Source organism: Chlamydotis macqueenii, chromosome 3 (genome assembly GCF_036417535.1).
Source record: "Chlamydotis macqueenii isolate bChlMac1 chromosome 3, bChlMac1.mat, whole genome shotgun sequence".
Taxonomy (NCBI): domain Eukaryota; kingdom Metazoa; phylum Chordata; class Aves; order Otidiformes; family Otididae; genus Chlamydotis; species Chlamydotis macqueenii.
Window position 1 is genome coordinate 23,530,646 of NC_141558.1, and position 22,341 is coordinate 23,552,986.

At 35.3% G+C, this 22,341-nt stretch overlaps 1 protein-coding gene across 1 annotated transcript in view; it reads right to left on the bottom strand.

The window, feature by feature from the left end:
• Nucleotides 1-12,965: 12,965 nt before the first annotated feature.
• The window catches only part of CSMD1 (CUB and Sushi multiple domains 1), a 1,203,024-nt gene continuing 1,193,648 nt past the window's right edge, over nt 12,966-22,341 (bottom strand). The window contains exons 69-70 of the mRNA XM_086744017.1: nt 20,301-20,433; nt 12,966-16,612 (exon numbers count right to left, since the gene is read on the bottom strand). Coding sequence (XP_086600143.1) covers nt 16,453-16,612; nt 20,301-20,433 — 293 coding nt within the window. The 3' untranslated portion in view covers nt 12,966-16,452. The remainder of the gene's footprint in view (nt 16,613-20,300; nt 20,434-22,341) is intronic.

Sequence of the window (22,341 nt, forward strand, 5' to 3'; positions counted from 1 at the left end):
TGTTCCATATTAATTCTTTCATTTAAACACAACTCAGTATTTGCTCAAGTATTAGCTATGTAAAAAGTAAAGGAAGAAGTTTGATGGAAAGGAAACTATTACGGACATTAGACAGCAGCATCATCTCAACTAAACATCAAATCCTGCAAAAAGAAACTATAGTTCAAATAACTCATCCTATTTGAAAACCTGAGGTTTGTTTCTTCTTTGCACTCTATTTTAGGAGTTCTTTTTTTTTTTTTTTTTCCACAAAAGAGGTGGAAATATTTGATTGAGAATGCTGTGCATTTTATGTGTGTTGTAGACAAGTACAGTGGAATTTAGCTGTTGATTAATGGTGCTGAGGCCTGCTAATGACCTCTGAAACTTGAAAAAAATGTGTATTTCCATGTAGATTTTGACAAAATATATAGGATGCAACAATTCTATTATTTTACATATATAGCAATTTTTAAAAATTGCATCAAAATCCGAGTAGGGCCTTGACCCTGTCTTTATAAGAAAATGTATATTTACCTTGTTTAAAAAATAACTTCTGGCCTATTAGTAGGCCAAGTCTCAAAACCAGAGTACAGTTAGGCTGTGTGGACACAAAAAATAGGTGGGACTAACACTTATAGGAAAATATTGCCAGTTAAGCATATTAATTTTAAAATATATTCTGGATGAATATATTTCGTCTAAATCTAGTTTTATGTCTTCTGACAACTAATTTTCTATCATATTTTCAAAAAGATACTTCAAAACATAAAATATTTCCAATTCCTAAATATTACTTTCATACACAGATCAGTAAGATTTTGAAGATGAAAAATAGCTAGTGCGTCATTCTCATGACATTGACATATAAATCTTATTAATATGGTAGGGAAAAAAATACCTTGCTTTAGTCGTAAACTGCATAGAAGGCCTGTCAACAGTAAATTAAGTTGCCTGATATTTTTATGTTGCAAGTCATGTCTCAAAATGCAATATAAAAATAAATGAATGTGTATTATAGAGAAAAATAGGAAGGATTAACTTTAGATACATATAGTCAAAAAGTCCTCAAAATAAATTACTTGAAGTGACTGGAAAGCTGACAGTATAATAGTCATGGAGGCTTTTTTTGTGTCTTATCAGAGATGCCTGGCTTAGCTTTGGATGTCAGCCAGGTGCAAAGCTGTTGCTAGTAACAGAAAATAACCTGTTTGATGGAAAAGTTTAACACAAAGTAAACTATCCTGTGAGGACAAAAACTTACTATTTCTACAAAATCTTAATATTCTTAAAAGTAAGTGTAAGATCTCTACATATATAGCTTAGCCACTTCAATTTAATTAAAAAACCCAGAAAGGTGTAAGTATATGTTAAGCATCTTACAGTAACCCCTTTCTTTGAAAACTTCCCCAAAATGGAGTGAAGATTTATTCCTTATTACTAAAAAGACAGAATGAATCTGAAGGTGAAATATTTCTGCTACCATATTTAGTAACTTAATACAGACTCTATATAACAAAGCAGAGAGCACATGAAGAACTGAAAGAAACAGAAATTGAAACTTACAGACTGTGAGTAAAAATAATTAAAAGTAAAGAGAGCGTTAAAACAGTTGTGCTCTAAAGATTTCTACAACTGAAAGGGTTTTCTATATTGTCTGTGGTGATCAGTGTATGTTGCAAAATTTGTACAGTACACACAGTAGCTTCTCTCCTTCATCAAATGCAGTATTTCATGAAAATATCATTCTGTGCAATACTGGTTTGTTAGAGTAAGTAGTTACGGAAAACCTGAAAGCAAACACAACAGCTGCACTAAATATTAGACATTTCTGGGTTTGTGTTGATTAATGGTTCAGTTATATATGACCTTTAAAATCATCTTTGCTTGTGAGTATAAAAACAGTGTTTGCAAGAGATCTGTGAGAAATGAAGCAATGGATTCAGCAGACTACCATTTCATGTACCTGGGGGAAAAAAAAAACCAAAAAACAAAAAACAAACAAAAAACAAACAAAACAAAACAAAACAATAAGTAAAGACCTGAAATGTTTTTGGACAAGGAATAGTCTTTTAAAGTCTTATTACTTTTGAATGACTCCTAGTTTACAAGTGGGTTTGTGTTAGCACTAAATTATTTTAATATTTTTGAAAGGAATTCTTAAGACTCTGTTATATCTGTCTTTCCCCCTCTTAGACTCAGATTTGAACTTTCTTATCTGATTTCCAGTTATACAGGTACAATCCCTGCTACATCATCTTGTCTTCAGGACCAGAGAATGCTCTTTGGTACTGTTTTATTTATTAGCATAGGTCAAGCCTTTTGGTTTTACTTTCAGTAACTATCTGGAACATATCACACATGAGGAGAGGCTAGGAGCACTTAAGAGTCTTAAAGTAACTCTAAAGGGAGGTCTCTCTGCTACCTACAATCAGCTAATGGAAAGGTGTACAGAAGACAGAACCAGACTCTTCTCACAGTGGTAGGACAAGAGACAACAGACATAAGTTGGAACATGCAAAATTCTGACCCAATGTGAGGACCAGCATGACACTGGAACCAGTTTCCCAGAGAAGCTGTGAAATCTCCATTCTTGCAGATGTTCAAAATCTGACTGGGCGTAGCCCTGAGTATGCTCTAACTGTCCTTGCTTTAAGCTGGAGGTTGCACTGGATGGCCTCTGGGGTGTCCCCCAACCTACACAAATCTGTCAATCTGTAGATTTAAAATACATACATCAGCAGAACTTGAGGTATTATCCTCCATCCATCCTGTATGTATATGGACATATTTTTACTGGCCTCACATGACAGCACACCTTAATTAATTTCAAAAGAAATTAAGTAAAAGCACAATGATACCCTGCTCAGGGGAGGTTTCAATCTTTATAAAATTATGCAAATTTCTTAAGTCTTAAGTCTTACAAGCCTTTCCCAACAGTTGAGGCACGAGCAACAGCAGTATCATAGAAATTTCCTGAAAAGAAGTGATTCATTGAAGGAAAAAAACATGACTGGAAGAAAAGTAAGCAAGACTATGGGGAAGCAGTTTTTCTTTGCATATAATTTCTTATCCCATTCTTTGCATTAGGAATGAACTTTAAAAACAGTTATAATTAAGATACTCAGAAATGAGATTCCAGAAGGAGTAAGCAGAACAATAAGGTATTTACTATAGACTACTTGATAAACCTCCTTCAAGGATAACTTAAGATTAATAATTTCTTTAGGGCAAATAGAAGAAGTTGTCATTAAATGCCATTTATTAAAAACAAAAAATATTGCTAAGAGTAGTAAAACTTTATCTGCTTTGTAATGGACAGTTTTTAGAGCTGTAAAAAAAAATGCTTTACTTCCTTACCACCAACATATATGTTTTCCAGCTACTATGTGAGTTCACAAGGAGAAAGAACAATGTTTGGATTTTTTCTCTGAAGAAAATGTACATGTGTGTTTGTGTGTGAGGGAGGGGGAGCAAGAGACAACAAGTGCATGTACATAAATGCTTTCTTTGAATGAAAGTAAGTAAGTGAATGTCACTTAACTTGAGTAGCTTATTAATTTAAAAAAAAATACAGTAGAGACAAGGAACCTTAAGCAAATCTGACTGAGAAGACATAGTACTGAGCTACTCAGGAAATGAAGGGCTACCATTTTCTCGTCATCCCTAAGACATGAAAAAAAAAAAAGAAATAAAAAAGACAAAGCTTAAGGCCTTGAGAGACCAGAGGAAAGATTACTAATACCTTTTTTTTCTAAGACAGCATTAAAATAGAATGATGGAACAACTAGATGGATGGAACAATTAATAGGTGGACAATTAATCCCAGAAAACATTCCCAGTTACATGACAGACAGGAAAGTGATTGAAAGGAGGCAGTATGGAGTCACAACGGAGAAGTCATGCTTGACGAACCTAATAAGTTTCTATGATGAAATTACTGGCTTGGCAGATGAGGGAACAGTGGACACTGTCTACCTTGAATTCAGTAAGGTTTTTGAGACTATCATCTCCCATAAGATCCCCTAGAGAAGCTATAGACAAGACAAGAGGCAACGGGCTCAAACCGAAACACGAGAGGCACTATCTGAATATCAGGAAAGGCTAGTTTACTTTGAGAGTGGCTGAGCACTGAAAGAGGTTGCCCAGAGAGGTTGTGGATTCTCCACAGGGGATGTGTTGCCAGCAGGTTGAGAGAGGTGATCCTTCCCCTCTATTCAGCACTGATGAGGCCACACCTAGAGTACTGTGTCCAGTTATGGGCTCCTTAATACAAGAAAGATATGGATATACTGGAGACAATCTAGCAAAGGGCCACAAAAATGGTGAAGGGACTGGAGCATCTCTCCTGTGAGGAAAGGTTGAGAGAGCTAGAACTGTTCAGACTGGAGAAGAGAGGGTTCAGAGGGAATCTTACCCATGTATGGAAGGGTGCAAAGATGATGAAACCAGGCTCTTTTCAGTGGTGCCTAGTGGCAGGACCAAAGGCAATGGGCAGAAACTGAAACACAGGAGGTACTGTCTGAACATCAGGAAATACTTTTTTTTGTGGTGATGGTGACCGAGTACTGGAACAGGTTGCCCGGAGTAGTTGTGTAATCTCTATCCTTGGAGGTATTCAAAAGCCATCTGAATATGGTCCTGAGTAACTTTAGGTAAACCTGCTTAAGTAGAGAGATTGGACTGGATGACTTCCAGAGCTCCCTTCCAACTTCAGCCATTCAGTGATTCTGTGATGTGCTATCTACTCATCTTTCCTGTGCATCGCACTGCATGTCATCATGATATAATAAAAGTTTTGTGGTCCATGTTCTTCAAATGGCAGTCTCTGTTGCATTGTTATGCTATCAAAGGTACAACTCAGGCACATGAAATATATTTTTTTTTCCACTTGTGTGTATGTCAGACAGCCTTTGATGCCTTCTCTCTGATAACTTATTGTGACTGCTATGAATTGTTCTCCTCCTTAAGGATGGGCAAATCAGCAGTCACCACTCACTACCACAGGAAAGCAACCAGGTGACCAAGTGACTTGCCATCACATTCTGTAACTATGCTGACTCTGACAGTGACTGGTCACTGTGCAAGCATATCAAAAACAGCAATAAGAATAGCAGTGAAGGTGCAAAAATTGTTAGTTACCTTGTCAATCCATATCCTATGCAAGGCTGTGGGTGCTGTGCAACTACCCAGATTGTGCAGTGCCTGGGATGGAGGAGGTAAGGCAGGTGGGAAAGCTGTTTATGGGGTTTCACCCTGTTATAGACTGGAATCCCCTCCGTTCTTTCCCCCTGTCCCACAAGACTCCTGGCAACATTTCCACTGTAAGGACTACATTTCTCTCATTTCACAGTCCTTTGTGTAGCACAGGGTAAGACTCATGCACAAGGTATCCTGCTGTACTGACTGTAGACATTATGTACAAGCCTTTCAATGGTTCATCCCATTCAAAAAAAAAAGAAAAAAAAAAGAAAAAAAACAACAACAAAAATACTCAACAACAATACCACCACCACCACCAAAACCAAAAACAAAAAAAAAAAAACCAAAAAACTCAAACAAAGCAGGAGAGCATCCTTTTCCCTCCCAGAGGAAGCACTTGGGAGCTCTCTCCACCAAGGGCAGTCTCCAGCATGGCAGATGCTGCTTATCTTGTCCAATCTCAGATGATACAGCTAGTTCAGTCACAACCCTCACAAGCACAATAGCTGCAGTCCACCAAGCCTGCTACATTACAGCAGTAGTTAAAAACAACAGACAAAGTTCCCAAAGATGAAACTGTTCATCTTCCCTTTACTTTCCTCATGCACACAGCCTTTGCCAATCTATTTGGTCCCATCCTTTTGCTTATTCTTCACTCTTGCCTAACCACATCAAGCTCTGAAATCCCTCTAACAAGCACTCATATCTCCCACTTTCATCAGACTTTGCTATTCCCTGAAAAGAAAAGTCATAAGCAAAAACCTTATGAATTACTTTTTTATTTATAAAGTCATAACAAACTGGAGGGTGACTTACAGAAAAAGGAGAAGAAAAAATGAAAAAAAAAAAAAAAAGGAGATCAAGGGGGTGTGTATAGATAACGAGGAAGTCTAATACTCAGAAAACAAACAAAAGCCAAGAATCATGCACCAGAAAAGGATAGTGACAGGAGGGAGAAAGGGAAGTGAACTTCTATTTGCCCATTTCATTTTCTCACCATTGTCGAGATGAGCAGCATAAACCCGGCAGTTCTGAGGGTTCCCAAGCTATCTCTCTGAGGGATTCAGGAGTATCTGGAGTTTCTTCATCTTTCAAGTCAAATTGTTTCTGAAGAATCTTGCAGTCCTCACACTTCTGGTTCACTCCTCCACCTTGGCTTCCATATGATTCTATCAACAAAGACCATCAGGACTGAGAGTTTACCCCTTGCCACCTCTCCTGGGTATTGTTTCACGTACAGAGGGCTCTAAACAGGGCCTTATTGTTCTTTCCCTTCATAAGCCATTTTAGTTATACCACTAGTGTCTGACAACCCAATCTGTCTCTGCGTAGCTCCTTGGGTCAATCCTTTCTTGTGATCAAGATGTCCTCTTCAAATCTCTCTGTGAATGAAACATATCAGACAGAACACGTTAATCCCTGTTGGTGTATTTGTTATTGCAAGTCAATTTGTATGAGTAGAGATCCAGCATCTTATGTTATCTCAAGTGTAGCCGGAAAAGAGGTGAATACCCTTCAGATAAGTGGACAAAGCTCTACATCAGGTTGCCATGCTGTTGCAGATTAATAATTCAGCCAGGTCTGCTGTATGTGAACTACCCATCTTGGTATGCTCACATACAGATCAGTGGTGTAGAAGTATATTTACATGGGGTACACCCTGAAGTCTGTAACCACAGTGTCCCAGAAAATGTGCTGTGTCCTGTGGAAACTCTGAGATGAAAAATAGAAGACTAATCCTCTATGCACACCTCTTCTGATTCACATTTCCTTGCTTCCTTCCCTGAACCTATTTTCCCTACCTAATGACCTAGATCAACACCCAGCTTAGAATCATAGAATCATAGAACAGTTTGGGTTGGAAGGAACCTTTAAAGGTCATCTAGTCCAACCCCCCTGCAAGGAGCAGGGACATCCCTGACTAGATCAAGTTGCTCAGAGCCTCATCCAACCTGGCCTTGAATATTTCCAGGGATGGTGCATGTACTGCCTCTCTGGGCAACCTCCAGAATGCTAGATAGAGCACACATTCTTCTTCACTAGCCTGCTAAACCACATCTAGATTGAGTCTAGGGGATAATGCTAGGAACCCTTCCCAACAGACTATTAGAGATGTCTAGCTTTTTCAGGAGGGCGGGAAATTTAACTGTATGGCTACAAAGTGCAAGTAATATTGTACCACTTTTCCTTCAGGCTAGATTCCTGTACTGTTTAACTTAGTTATGTGGGAATTATAGGCATAGGCAAGATGAAGATAGAAGGAAAGTGCTACTAAAGGACTTCAGTAGAGGTGTGCTAAGTCCAAGATTATCTCTCCACTGCCCCTCCAGCCTCTGCTCAGATACCACATGTGGGGAGATGGAGACTTACGACATCTCCCTTCAACACTCCTTTATAGTGCCTCAGCTGGCCATGTTTGGGTTTTGATCTTATCTAGAGATATATTAGAATCAGCAACTTCTCACCTAGCTTATACCTAAGATTGGTTAGCTTTCTAAATTGACTGCATTACCTTCTGCTAAATATTTCAAAAACTTTGGTCTGTTGAACACATTCTGTCAATGCTTATTGCACAGTAAAAAGAAAGTTCTTCATTGAATGTGTAACATCTATTCTATTTTAATCATAGTTGCCAAAGGAGATGGTTATTAGCTTTTATAACAGGATAATGCTAGAGCTCCTTTTGATGAGCATTCTTGAAGAACAATTCAGCACCTACAGTCTCTCAAGTTTGTAAGGCTGTATTTATACCAGAAAACACAGCAGTGGCAGAAAATGTTCCTGAGCATGGGAGTTTGTTAATTTACCCCGTAAAACAGTGAGAATGGTCTCCAGTATACCTTGGACTAGGTCAGCTAGTACTCTCCCAAATATTTCACAAGTATAAGCCAGTGATTCTTTCACGTTGTTAGTGTTAAAATGGTCATGTTGTTTTGGAATCTAGAAGAGATTTGTAGTACAGATGTGGGCTCATCTGGGACAACTGCCCTCAATGCCAGGGTATTTCATTTGCTTGTATTGACATGTCTCAGTAAAGTGAGGTGGCAGATGCATTGTTTGGATTCTTGGGATGAGGCTTCTGAGGTACCTTATATTCTATAGATCCCAGGTTGAGTTAATTTTTTCTTTTGCTTTTTATTTATTTGCTTGTTTGTTTGTTTGTTTTTATTCAGAGAGCTGAAACATGAAGGAACCACTAGATCTGTAATGTAGAACCAATGTCTAAATTACGTGAAAACATCCAGAGTTAAGTTGATGGAATGAAGAGGTAGCAAGCACATAATTTCTTCTGATAAATTAATTCACAGGTTTATTTTCTCCACTCATATGTGCCTAATTTTCCCTTTTAATTTGTCTGGCTACAATTTCAAGTCTACTAAGGTTTCTGTCATGCCTTTTTTCCCTAAATGGAAGGGCAGTTTAGTGATCCCATGCATGTACTGTAGTACACTGTTGATCTTCTTTTTGATTAAACAGATCTAAATTTGTTGCTGAAGGTATTTCTTCTAGACGTTAGATCACATTTGTATGTTGTTGTATACTCTCTCAAATTTTTTCTGACATCCTATTTCCGAAGTGAACTGCAGAAATATATGCAGAATCTAATACAGTTTCATATGCAGTGAGACTAAAAATCACTTCTCTGTTCCCATTCAGTACTCCTGGTTTACATCCAGTGATTTAATACTTCATATTTTGCCAGAGCATCACAGTTAACATGATTGTAAATTCTTTTCAGAAACACTACTTTTTAGGATCTAATATTCATTTTATAATGACGGCCTCAATGTCCTTATTTCTTATTTTCAAGTATTCTTGAAGTTATGTTAAAAATACTTTGTTTAAATAGACTTAACTTACCAACCAGATCAAATTGTGCCACATAAAATTTTTCATTATAATTTCTCATCCTACAATCACCTGTATTATCTACATTTTTTCAAGAAGTGTTATTTACGCATCACTGTTAAGCAGCAGCAGGCCTAGCAGCAGGCCCATGGACTTTTTCCAGCATTGCCTTTTTCAAAGATATTTCCCTCTTGTCTGCTTGAGAGTTATTTCTTAATCAACATCTTGTGTAATTACTGGTGTTCTCTATTTCTATTTTTTAATTATTGTGAGCTACCATCAGCTGTCTCTTTTTTTAATTTAATACATAAATAGTTACATTATCAACCAGGCTTTCAAGAATTAAATGAGGTGACAGGACTCATTCTCTCTAAGATCAGTATACAAGATTTTAACTCTATCTTGTCATTTTATTTTCTATCAAAAGGATCTGAATCAGATTTCCTTTTTTTCCCCTCAAATTTTAATATTAGGACAAATGGTCATTTGGTTGGGGTTTCTTTTTTTTCTTTTTTTTTTTCTATTTTTAGCACAATAGTAGCACTTCTCTAGGCTTCTGGTAGTTCCTTTATATTCCAAGACAGATTCAAAATTGTTTCATGGTCAAAGGCTACTTGGATAATTTCTTCATAACTACTAGGTGCAAGTTCTCTGTTGCTTCTGATTTTAAAAAATGTTTATGTTTCTCTGTTGTTGCTGAAATCCTTCCTGTTTGCAAATAGTCTGGCTGGTACTATATAATTTCTAAGTGAAGTTAATAGCTAACATTACCTCTTTCCAATTGCAAAATCCAAGGTGAAAAATTCTAAGAAGTATCAAATACTTACGTTATACTTGTTTGCTAACTCTGTCTCCATTCACTGCACTTAATAAGTATTTCCTTATTCAAATTTCTTTCAATATTCCTCATATTCTTTAGAAAATTCCCTTATCATCCCAAGAACCAGAAGCTATGGATTCTTTTTTTTTTTCTGATGTCTTTAGTTTCCTTTAACAAATTTCTGCCTATAATCACATCTTTATTGTTAACTATGTTCACTTTTTAAGATGATACTTATATTTTTCCAATCTTGAATTGCTTAAAATGTACTTCTAATACTATTTACAATATAATTTCACTGTTAAGCCAGTCTGGTGTCTGAACGGTTGATTTAAAGTGTCCTTAAGAATTTTTACACTTTGTAAAGTATTAAATTATTCTTAAAGACATTTTTTTCAGGCTTTTTGTTTGTTTGTTTGTTTGCATGTTTGTCTAATCTTTTCCCTTGAGCAAATTTATTTGTATTCTTTCACAGCATAGGTAAACTCGAACTTTTCGTACACCAAGATACAAAGAGGTCTTTGGTTTCTATTTGACATTTGTTTCCTGAGTTCAAAATTTATATATTCAAAACACTCCTCCAACCACTATTTGATCTTCAACTCAATTAAGGTACCAGTTTTTCTTCCTGTCAAGACCACTAGGCACATAAGTTTCTTCTTTGTGGCAAGTTACCTACACCACAGCTTAGAGGATTCTCAAACTAGGAATGCTCACTACATATTTTGTCTGCAAGGCATGACCCAAAAGGAATTATTGGAAATTTTTACTAGGTCAAATACTGCACTGCAATGAGAAAGAGGAAATGATAATTTCCCAGTACCTGCTTTCAACAGCTCAGTGCTTGTAGCGATCTTCTTTATGATTAACAACCTGGTTACACTGACCTCCTTAGGCTAAAGAGGCTATCTGAACTCTAATCTTCCTCATCTAATTTGACCACTCTAACCAGTACTCTATTGGGTGTAAGAAGGAAAAAGAGCACTAACATTGTGCTTGAGGGCTTGCTGCACAGAAAAAAAAAAAAAAAACAAAAACCTAACAAAAAACCAAACTATTATGACTAAACTGCCCAACTTTGAGTGATTTCTATTATGAACCCTAGTGGAAAGATTTATGGTCTTCAGGCCAAATGTGAGACATTTACGCATTCATCTTTGTCATTTCTTACTGATCAGTATATCTGGCTCCACTCAGCTTGCTGGCCTCTGTGGATCTCACATGCAAATTCTTACCTCTCTCGTAATTTCTTCATGGACTGTAGCCTCACAACTTGATGCTGAATCTTCTAACAAGCAACAAGCACACCTGAAAGTTAAACACTGCAAAACTGAGCCCAAGTTCCCCTGTGGATTAGACTCCAAGTACATTCATATTTCTACAAATTTACTACATATGTCTGTAATTTAAAATAATTACAGTTTTATGTAAACAAATATAACAGTTTAGGAGGATCTACTTCCTTGTATCATATATAATCAAGTCCTGATAACTAATCACTAGATATATGTCAGCCATTGTTTCTTTTTTTTTTTTTTTTTTTTTTTATTTGCCATAGTGAGGTCTAGACTACAATCCTGTGCTCTTTGTTGGAAAGCATTTTGTGTTAGAAGACTGTTATTGAAAAGGTTTTGAAACTACTACCGTTTTACTGTTGACTCTAAAACGAAATAAAGGCCTCTGGGATGGGCCTCTAAAGCACTACTTTCTTTTTTATTTTTGTGCATTACAGACATGTGCTTAAAAGTAATTTATTCTACTTGTTTAAAGGCAATATTCTGCAGAAGACCTCTTCCTCTTCCAGCTTCTGACTTCTGTTCTCTCAAACATTGAGCCATATGCACTCAGGCTCCTGTGGTTTCAGTAATCATGCTAAAGCAGGCAGATGTGTATTTAATGTAGTTTATTGGAGTTTGAAATTAAAAGTAGCTTTCAAAGAAAGCATTTTCCATTTTGAGTAAATCATAGCAATAGGTATGCTATCACTTTGTTATTTTTTATGACCTCACTGCTGCTACAGAGCTAGTTTAGGCCAGCTGAAAAACAAACATTTTTGTTCTTTACAGATTCAACTGAGTGGCTCTTACATAACTGTATACTCAACACATAGAAAATATTTTCTATAAATAGTTTGTCTAGAATCCAAAATTAAATATACCATGTTACATTTTTCAATAGATCATAAGTGGAAATAATTTTCAAAAGTTGGCCTTGTAGCTTGGCAATAGTGAAAAGAACAATAGTTCACTTGTTTAGTGTATGTCAGACTATTGTTTGTGATAAGAGATAAGAATCATGACTCTCTGTCAGATAATGCCTCACCTGCATTGATAGTGTTAGTGATTATAGCTTATAGCTTAGTGGCAGAAGAAAAGTCAGATCATTTTATAGATGAGAACTTTTAACAGCTGTCTATAAGATACCATATTACCAGAAGGATAGATTGTGAAGATGAGAGAGGAGGTAAGAACATGCACATATCTTAATTTTTCCTAAAAGTGAACCACAGTCATATATTACCACAGATTCTCACAGGAATAATGGGTAGAATATTCTTGAAACCTGACATTCTTTCTTAAGCTGTCAATAACTAAATTAAATGCATAAATATTTTACATGAATATAGAGTAAAATAATTTTTTAAAATGTTTAGATTTTTAGATCGTGATCCTGGAAACACTAATATATGTGGCTATCATTATGGATGTAAGCATTTTCATTTCAGTAGAAGTGTGTACACCTAAGTGACTGCAGAACTAACTCTGAGACAGAATTGGAAATACCTCTGACTCCATGTGATCCATCACTTGCACAGGTAGGATGCAGGCTTGTGGAAGGATAAACAAGTTATTTTTTATAAAACAATCAAATGATCTAGCAGCCTAGGTCTCATTTTAAAATCTGAATGATAAGTGTAAGATAACAGGAGGTAGATCCCATTTCACTAGATAGCACCTGAAGATTTTTGCCAAGTTACATAATGCTTGGGAACTTAAAATGACAAGATTAAGATTCTACTGAACAATCTCATGTAATGAAAATACAATATCTGAGATTTAAAAGTATAAAGGTAAATATAAGGAAAAAAGTTGATAAGAATAGGTCACACAAAAGCTGAAAATCTAAAATTAAATATTTAATTAGAATTCCGATTTTGCTTTCAAGGTAGGTGGCATTGCACAGGCTATATTACAATCTTTTATAGTTGAGGGTTTTTTTTTTGGTTTTTTTTTTGGTTTTTTTTTTTTCCCAAAGAGAATACTGTTTATTCTTAACAGGCCACTTTAATATTAATACATGTGTAATAGGATCGAAACTGAAGATCAGCTAAAGATGGTAAATTTTACATTATTGGGAAAATTACAGGGTTTTTTGTATTGTAAAAACATTTATTTTTAACAATTTACCTACATTAATCAAAAAAGTACATCATATTTAATAATTTTACAAATTCTTCATAAAAAATATATCTCTGTACAAAAAGTTCTTTTGCACCTACTTCATGTCACAGCAGCATGTAGTGAAATGGCAGAATGAAATACTGGGAATGAAAATTAGATTGATTTGATCATAATGCCGGCGTTCTTCCCCAACCCCCACCCTCCCTTTTTTTTTTTTTTAATAACAGCTTTTCTTTGTTTACAAAATATTTTACACAAGAGAAAAAAAAAATTATTGCAGCTAGCCTGAAGAAAGGCAAGATGTGTGATACAAGCAGCAGTTTTTAACAGCTTTGAAGCACATAACCTGTTTTTTTAAAAAAAATATATAGCATGTATTATTAGTCCATCATAATGATCTGGTCAACACTAGGGGAAAAGTCTTCTGCATATATCTCAGAAAGCAGATTTCCTGGCTGCCATTACCCGGCTGCTGCACAACATTTTAAGAGTCTTATTCTGATGAAGCACCATATGTAAATGCATGCATACACAGCCCTCTGTAAAATAACTTCAGGAGAAAGAGATCCAACCTGAACAGAAGACTCAAACATAGCGGAGAAGGAGAGGCATTTGAAAGATGTGGACAGAACTGATAAAACTACGAGAGCTTTCCTTTTCTTTGTTTCCAGTCTGAAGCTCCTGTTTAATCAATACTCCAAACAAACACATCTCAGGACAATTTGTCAGTAAGCCCCAATTTTGAGTGTCCCTGATCAAAGAACACTCACTCAGGATAAACACTCCTCGCATAATATCCCCAAAATGAACCACTAGATAAAGGATTCACAGGACCTAGGGTCTCTAACACAAAAGATCAAATAATGTAACTATTCTCTTTTTTGGGACCTTTCCTTCAACATATTCCTTGGTGGTCATAGTGAGACAGGTCATCTGAAGAATAAACTGTAAAGGCAGGAGTAGAAAACATCAATAATAGCCACTTAGCTAGAATTTCGCACTTGTTTTCAATACTCCAGATTTTTTCTGCCATTGCCACTATAGAAAGATTTCTAAAGCAGTAATGTCGTTGCTGAACACCTGTCAAAAACTTTAATCACATAACAGCATCCTTCCCTGGCCCACTGTTCCTATGGAAGCTCTTCATTTGCAGAGCAACTTCCTCTACATGGGGGAGGATCAGGACAATAACTTTGATCTAATGATTTTGTTCTTTCTCAGGAAATGCAAAGGGCTCTGACATGTGACAGATAAATGAAACTTATGGCACAAAAACCTCAGAAACAAACCAAAAAGAAAGCCAAAAACTACTAACAAAATGAACAAGGAACTGACTGGAAAGGATTATTTATTAAATTTGCTTCCGAGTTTCTTGCTCAAATGAAGAATATAACAGCTGGAGGCCCTACAATACTGTATTATATTGCTGGTATTTTTCATCTAACAGATGTAGAGTTGTTAAGCTGACCGAGGGTTACCTTTGAAATGTTCTTTGTGTTCTGCAACATTATCTGAAAAACCTGTTATTGGGCTTACATTATCTTTTTGTTTTGGGTATAACAGCTAGACCTACACACATATGTTGTTCAGAAACATTTTTCTACAGTTTTTGATAGCAATTGGACATTAGGACAGTTTGAAATTCAGAAAAAATAAAACAAAACAACAATAAAAAACTCCTGGATTTTAAAGAAAAGCAAAGCAACTTTCCTGGTTTCTGAGCTTAAAATATATGACTAAAATCAGATTTTGCTTCATTATTTCCTGTAATTTCCTAATTTTAATACTCAATTTAATTAATCTTCCCAATGGCACCTTTTGTTTATTTGTTTGTTTGTTTTCATTCAATAAAACCTCTAATTCTAAGCAAATGTTAATGATTTACTCAACGATTCATATTTACAAATGTCAAACTTTCTCTGTCAAAGCATTAAGCAATGTGTTTAAAAAACCTGAAAAGAAACAGAAAGCCAAGACAGTTGAATATTTCTCTCAGTTCAAGGTAGAGACTGAATGACACCTTGTTATAGACAATTTGCACTGGGTTTACATATGCTACTGTAATGTGTTTTAGTTTCATGTAACATCAGAAAATGATGTCATATTACAGGAAAAAAATGGAAAAAAATGTAAAAGGGAAGACTGTATTATGAGCACAGGCTCACAGGCTTTATGAGCTATCTAAAATAAATTACTATTCACATTTGTACATGGCAAGCAGCAATAGCTGCTAACCCCCCTGCTGTTAAATAGTATGATGCTGACAATGGTGATTGATGACTGATTTCAGAAGAAAACATACTGGCACTGAAATTTTTTTAGAAATGGGCTCTTGTTCTATCTGAAAGTCTCCAGTGACTTGTAATCATATTTGCAAAGAAATTTAGCTGAAAATTGACAGGAGAAATATTGTCTTCTATCACATAATATTTTAACTGGTGCTAAGCATGGGGCTCATAATTCAATATTCTAAGTAAATTTATTGTGGAATGTTTTGCTTGGCAAAGAGTGAGTGAATGTCTATATACAATGGACAGCATGTAGAAACCCTGTATATTTTTACCAGTATCTTACTCAGTCATCCATAACACTCTAGTGCAAAAAAAAATTGTGCATTAACATTTTGCAATATAACAGCTGATTGGGAAAGTGGAAAACTGCCCTATGTATGAGATACACTAAATTTCTTTAATTTTAGCAAGATTTCAATGGTAAAGCATTTGCAGGTGTATGCAACCTCAAGGAAGGTTGTCTTCTCCTTCAAGACCGCTTTATTTCTTCAGAATATTTCCGGGGATAATCTGTGGTGCTATCATTTGTCACAGTACTCAAAGGATTTATTCAAGTGCCCAAAAGAATGCATTGAAAGGCATCCAGCCACATACAAATATGAAAGTCTGAGGCATTAAGTATGACAAATTGGCATGAATTGGCAGTCTTCCTTAAAGTGTGCCTTGATTTGAAGCAGATGCAGCCAGGCATTTTGATCCAACTTTAAGATGAAAAAATATTCTTTGTCTGATCCCCAGAAGACTGACACGTTTTTACCAGAAAATTTAGCTGCATGTAGGCTGACAGAAGATGTTAAAGATTACAGCAGCAAAGCCAAGAGAAGAAGTGAAACTGGTATATGGCACCAAAGGAATTACTGCTTGTCCATCAGAGGTATGGCTATGAATCAGTCATATTGGGCACTGAAGGCTATACCACTGTACAAACTGTGTTCAGAGTCGTATCAAACCTCACAGCCTTTGCCTCTGTGGGTTTTAAGTTTGTGTCATACATGGGATTTTCAAATGAAGCTTGTCCATTACTGTTTTCATGTCCAGCATACCCATTGTACTGCACTTTTGGTCTTGTTCTGGGAAAAAAAAAAGACAGGAAATTATCATTAGTAACCCTCAAAAATAAACACTCTACAATTATTGCAAGTTCTATCTATAATGTTTTCATCCTGTCTACACAAGTTGCATGACTCTGTCTAAAAGTGATAAAAGGAGACCCATAAAGGATGTTGCAGGGACTTAAAAAGCAAGAGAGATCTGGAAGTTATTTTTCATAGCACAAAGAGAAGAAACCAAATTCCTAATGGCAAAGCACAGAGACAATGCAGGCAAAACATAGGTATGCATTTTTCATTATAAAAATGTCAAAAGAATGACAGCTTCATAGAGTGTTGTTAGTACCAAAATTGGCAGCCAAAAGTAAAGCAACATACAACAAAAGTACAAACAATTGTAAAGTTGGAACGAATAACATTTATAACAGTAACAATTATGTAAGTAGTAACAATTACGATATTTTCTGATGATATTTTCAGTTTTAGATTGCTAGTCTGACCGCAAAAGAATCCTTACACAGAGTGGAAACTCTTGTTCCAACTCTACAAATTAACACTTCACCAATTTCCAAATCTATATTCTTGTCTTTCTTAAGGATTGATATTCATGTCAAAACTACAGTAGCATTTTTAATAGGTGACTTTAATTTGATCACCATCAAGCATATTCTAATTGACTTTCCTGAAGATTTGGCATTTTACCGACATTAATTTTTACAGTATACCTAGGAAGCTAACTGGACCATCTGTGCAAACGTTCTGGTGAATATAAATTCAAATTGTTAATTTAAAAGATTTGAATGGAGTATAAAACCAGGTGTACGGTGTACACAGAAAGATGAGAGTGAGTGGCTCCTAATTCATCCTTTCAATAGCATCTTGGATTTTAGATGAGATAAACACCCATAGAGGTAGATGGAATGATTTAGTAATTTGCTGCTATCAGCTGTTTATCACCATTCCAGAACAGGAAGTTAGCACTGCACCACTGAAGGGCTGTAACAGCTCTCCTGGCTACTACTAAATTTAAGTCAGTGCAAAGTCAGCCAGCATAACTTCCATCAGGCAACACTTGCACTGACATAGCAAGTGTCCAGAATATGTTGCATTGCTAGTGGTAGTAACCTTCAGATAGGGGTCAGTAATTTCAGTTACTCCAGATAGATCTGCCATAGCATGCCTGTTTACCTCCATAAATACTTCCAGCAATAAACACTTCTAAATACATTGACAGAGATTGTATATGCCCAAGCATATATAAACAGATTGATCAAATCCTCAATAATATTCACTTAAATTTTCACATTGGAATATCAAAAGATACAAAGAATAATCTTTCCTTAACCCCTCTTCTATTTTGGATAGTGTTTTACCACTATAAAGAACATATCAACACTTCAAGGATGTTCACATTTTTATGCAAAGTTCTGTTAGAACATATTAAGCTAATAATGAAATGAAAAATAATAAAAAAAAATTGTGCAGACTTCCCAATATATCCAGTAAAACTATATCCTATTATATTGTATTTTACCACTTTAACATTACATCTTTTAGGATCTAAAAGTATATAAACAAATATGTAAAGGAGGTTCAGTATATGATTTTATACATGTAATTGAAATAGGGCAAGAAAGTCAATGGAGGAGTGCAAAATGTAGATGCTTGGTGCTTAATAAATGTAAAACAATTTAGAAATGAATCTCATAATAAAACTTCAGCAAAGGGTTCCTGAAAATCAAACTGTTTTTTAGAAAATGATTCTGTTTTGGACAGAAGATAGGGAAAACTACTACTGGAATGATGTCAGTAAGGGAAATTGACAACCTACAAATAATTCTGTTACTCATAAATATGACTTTTTCTGCATATTTTCAATTTAGAAGTAACAAAACATGCTTAGAAATCTTAACTAGGAGCTTTCCTAATGTAAGTAATTAAATATATTTTAAGTTTGTTCAGAAAGACTGAGATCAGAGACTGTCTTCATTCCTGAAGCAATCACTGTCCGTCAGATAAAAGCTACAGAAACTGTGTAAAAAAGGTTTAACAACCCTGGTTCTAATTAGATTATATTAATCTGACATACGCACAGGAGAAACATCCATAAAATCATCCCCTAAGAAGACCTTCAAATTCTCTGATATAGAGAGCCTCTAGGGGCATAACTACTATGGCATCATTATGAAAAATTCATGTTGCTATTCTGGTGGTTAAAGTAATTTCAAGAAAGTCCATTCAAAAGTCACAGATTGTACTCTCTTTCTTTTGGAATATCCTTTGTTTTGAAGAGAATAAAGGTGACCTAAAGTCACTTTACATCAATAATCAACGTGTTATTTTTCTAATGACAATATGACACCCATAACCCCTCTAAAAACTGTGATTTAGTGGAATAAATTGTATGAAAATATAAAAAAGGAAGAACATTCTTCCTTTTTCATGTTTTCAAACATAAAAAGGAAATATTAAATTATGAGTAACATCTTTTTGATGTATCTAAGGCATGTAAATTAGATTAAGGTATGCAAAACTGCAATGCTGCACCAGCAGTACATAAATATTGGGACTACATCTGCTCATCTGAAGGCTAAGTTTTATCTCTTTTCAATACATACGTGTTTCTACTAAATAGAAAACAGAATCTGCACTGCTCATGCAGGACATAACAAAATTCATAGAATAAACCACAAAATGTACCCGTATGTCACAGTAGTTTTAATAATTTTTTTTTCTTAGAGTTTGCCTCCTCTTTCTAAGAGTAAAGTGACAGCAACATTCCCTTAAGTTCCATCTCTTCACCCTTTCTGAATGCCTACGCTTTCATGCTGCTGCTTAGATTCCCCCCATTGCAGAAGAAGAACGGGAACGCAGATTTTTCCTAAATAATCTAATATCGAGGTAGGTAGACTGTGCACAGGGGAATGGTAGATTTCAGTTTATCTATGTGACTTCTTATAATAATGAAATATTCTTGGCATCATGATTACAGAATAAAAGTTTTAAGAGCATGTTATTAAAAATAAGCACTTCTGTTAAACTGTGTTTTGCAAACTGCAAATAACACAAGGATGTCAGAGAGTATTCTATCTCAGTAAAAAAAAATAAGAATTGTTCCAGAAAGCTCAAGCCAAATAGCACTCAGAATGAACAAGTGGTCAGTAGATATATAGAAATCAGCTTTTAAACCAAATTTCAGACAAGATGCTGGATTTATTCTATTATCTAGTGACATATAAAAGTTTCATATGAGCTGAAGTGATGTCAGTTCTAGTAGTATCTACTAGCTAATTCAGCATGTACTGTAACTAGTCTCATTATGGGCTGTTCCCTCATGGGATTTATGGATTTTTCAGCTTATATAATTAATACTCATAAGGATTTTGAAAGAAGCAGCATACATTCAATTTAATAAAGCATTAAAATGAAAGAATAAAACATATGACCTGAAATTTCAATCTGATTCAGCCTAATGAACCAAGAAGTTTGATGGATCTTTGCTCCTTAACACAGTGACTCATTTTTATAATTATTCAACATTAAGCACTTCCCTGCACTGAATCCCTTCATGGGAATACACAGAAATACTTGTCTTTTTAGAGAAAAGTTATGCGCGAACATTTTAGTATTGTGCTGTTTAGTTACAGTTACCTATCAAAATTAAAACAAAAAGCTTATTAAGTTACTGAATAAATAATATTTACAATACCTGTGTTTGTAGAGGTAAAATGCAAACCCTGATAATATTAGAGCAAAGAATGGTACCAGGATGGCAGCTGCAACAGAACTGCTGTTTGTACCGTAATAGTGATTTGAAAGGTCTGTGTCTGCACTTAAAGGACCTGAAATGAAACAAAAAGGGTAGAAATAAAATTCCAGGTTTTCTATCTCACAGTTTGCTTTTTATTGAAGAATTAAAGACAATTATTTCTTTATTAAAAAGTTATATTTGAAATCATTAAATAAAGAGCACACAGCATCATAGTATAAATTTTGTTAATACCACTTAATAATGTATCAATAACTATCAAAATTATTTGAAAATAGTATTTAGAAAGTAAAATAATTATGAACTACACCTCCCATAAATCACTAATTTATGAAAGTTAAGTCATTTACCTTCTACCAAAAAAAAAAGTTAATATTGCAAAAACCATTGTATGCTTGCAGCCTTAATTTTCATCTGAGAAACAGCAAGCAATGTGAGACCACATCTCACATGAAAAAGGAAGAGAGAACTGAGGTAACTGCAATAAACCACCATGGTTCTGCTTGGCTCAATAGCACTCCCAAGTCTGTGGAACTGTGTGCATGTCTTGGCTGCTTTACATCCCCCTTTTAGGAGTGAGAGGTGAGCATGTTTTAGAGCCTTTGGCAACTGTGTTTGCACTGGGATAAAACTGAAGTGCAGAGAATGCCAAGGTGGTCACCTGTGACAAGGCCTTGCTGGGTTCCTGTTGTGGACAAGCAGATAACCCAAACTGTAAGGCATTTTGTGGAACCCATTTTTCCATCAGTACAGAGACATTGTAAAACTGCTTAAACATTGCCAACTTGACAATTCAAATTGTGAAGGATGAAAAATAATTTTATACTGAAAAACATAGTATATTTTTACAGGAAAAAAAATATTTTGAGACCCAATTCTATATTGCCAGTTTGAACTCACAGCTCTTCAGAGAGCAATGTATAGATCCTATCCAAGCAGGAGAGACCAGGACACAGGGAAAGTATAGAGACGATGTGGCTGAGGCAGATAATCTGGGCTTGCTATTCTGGGATATTTTTGCTGACGCTGGTACAGAAGAGTAAGAGACATTGGTGTTTACCATTCTGAAATGCTCTAATCCACCAGTACGCACTGTCTCAAACACCACACCTCCCCTTATTGATGGCAACAGCATCAATCAGTCTTTTTAGGACTCTGGCACAGACAAGTTATAGAGCAGAGACACAGCCATTGCATTGCTTTCAGCAGTCTACTAAAATATCCAAGTAAGTTGCAAAACTGGGACAAAAGCAAACAATTCTATGATTCCTTGCAGTTCAAGCTCAATACAAAAGAGGAACAAGCTAAGTTTTTGTTGTGTTAGATATTTTTAAAACTTACATGCCTCCAATGGCTAATATTGTAATACATTTTGTGCAATTCATTTAACAAAATGTATTAAACTCTAGGAAGTAATTAAGTTATCTTTAAAATGAAGACAGCTCCCCCTGGGAATTTCAGAATTGCCAGATTTGATCACTAAACATGACAAAATACTGTACTTCAACATTTTTCACTGTCTTAATCTTCTGTCGCATTTCAGACTCCTGTATATTTCTCCGCAGAACTGGTGAAGGCTAACCTTTTCAAATTAATAAACCTACTACTGTGTAGTTAGGATGATGTTATGAGCTTTATCACACTACTGCTGAATATCTTAATTAACATTGAACGGTTTTAGAGTAGAATCAGTGTATTATAAAAATCTTTGGACTTTAGTAATCCAATATTTGTCCCAACACTCAAGGTGTGGAAGGTCTACTGGCATAATTTTATGTATTTGTATTGTATTGCACATGTACTGGACATTCTCCAACCAATCTAAATTAAAGACAGAATCAAGTAATTACGACTGTTAAGAAAAGTTTAAGAAATATTAATTTAAATGCTCCTTTTGATTTTTTTATTGCTTAGAAGAAGTGATAGAAGTTTAAAAAACTGCATGCAGTTATCACTGTCTTCATCCTTTACTGTCACAGTT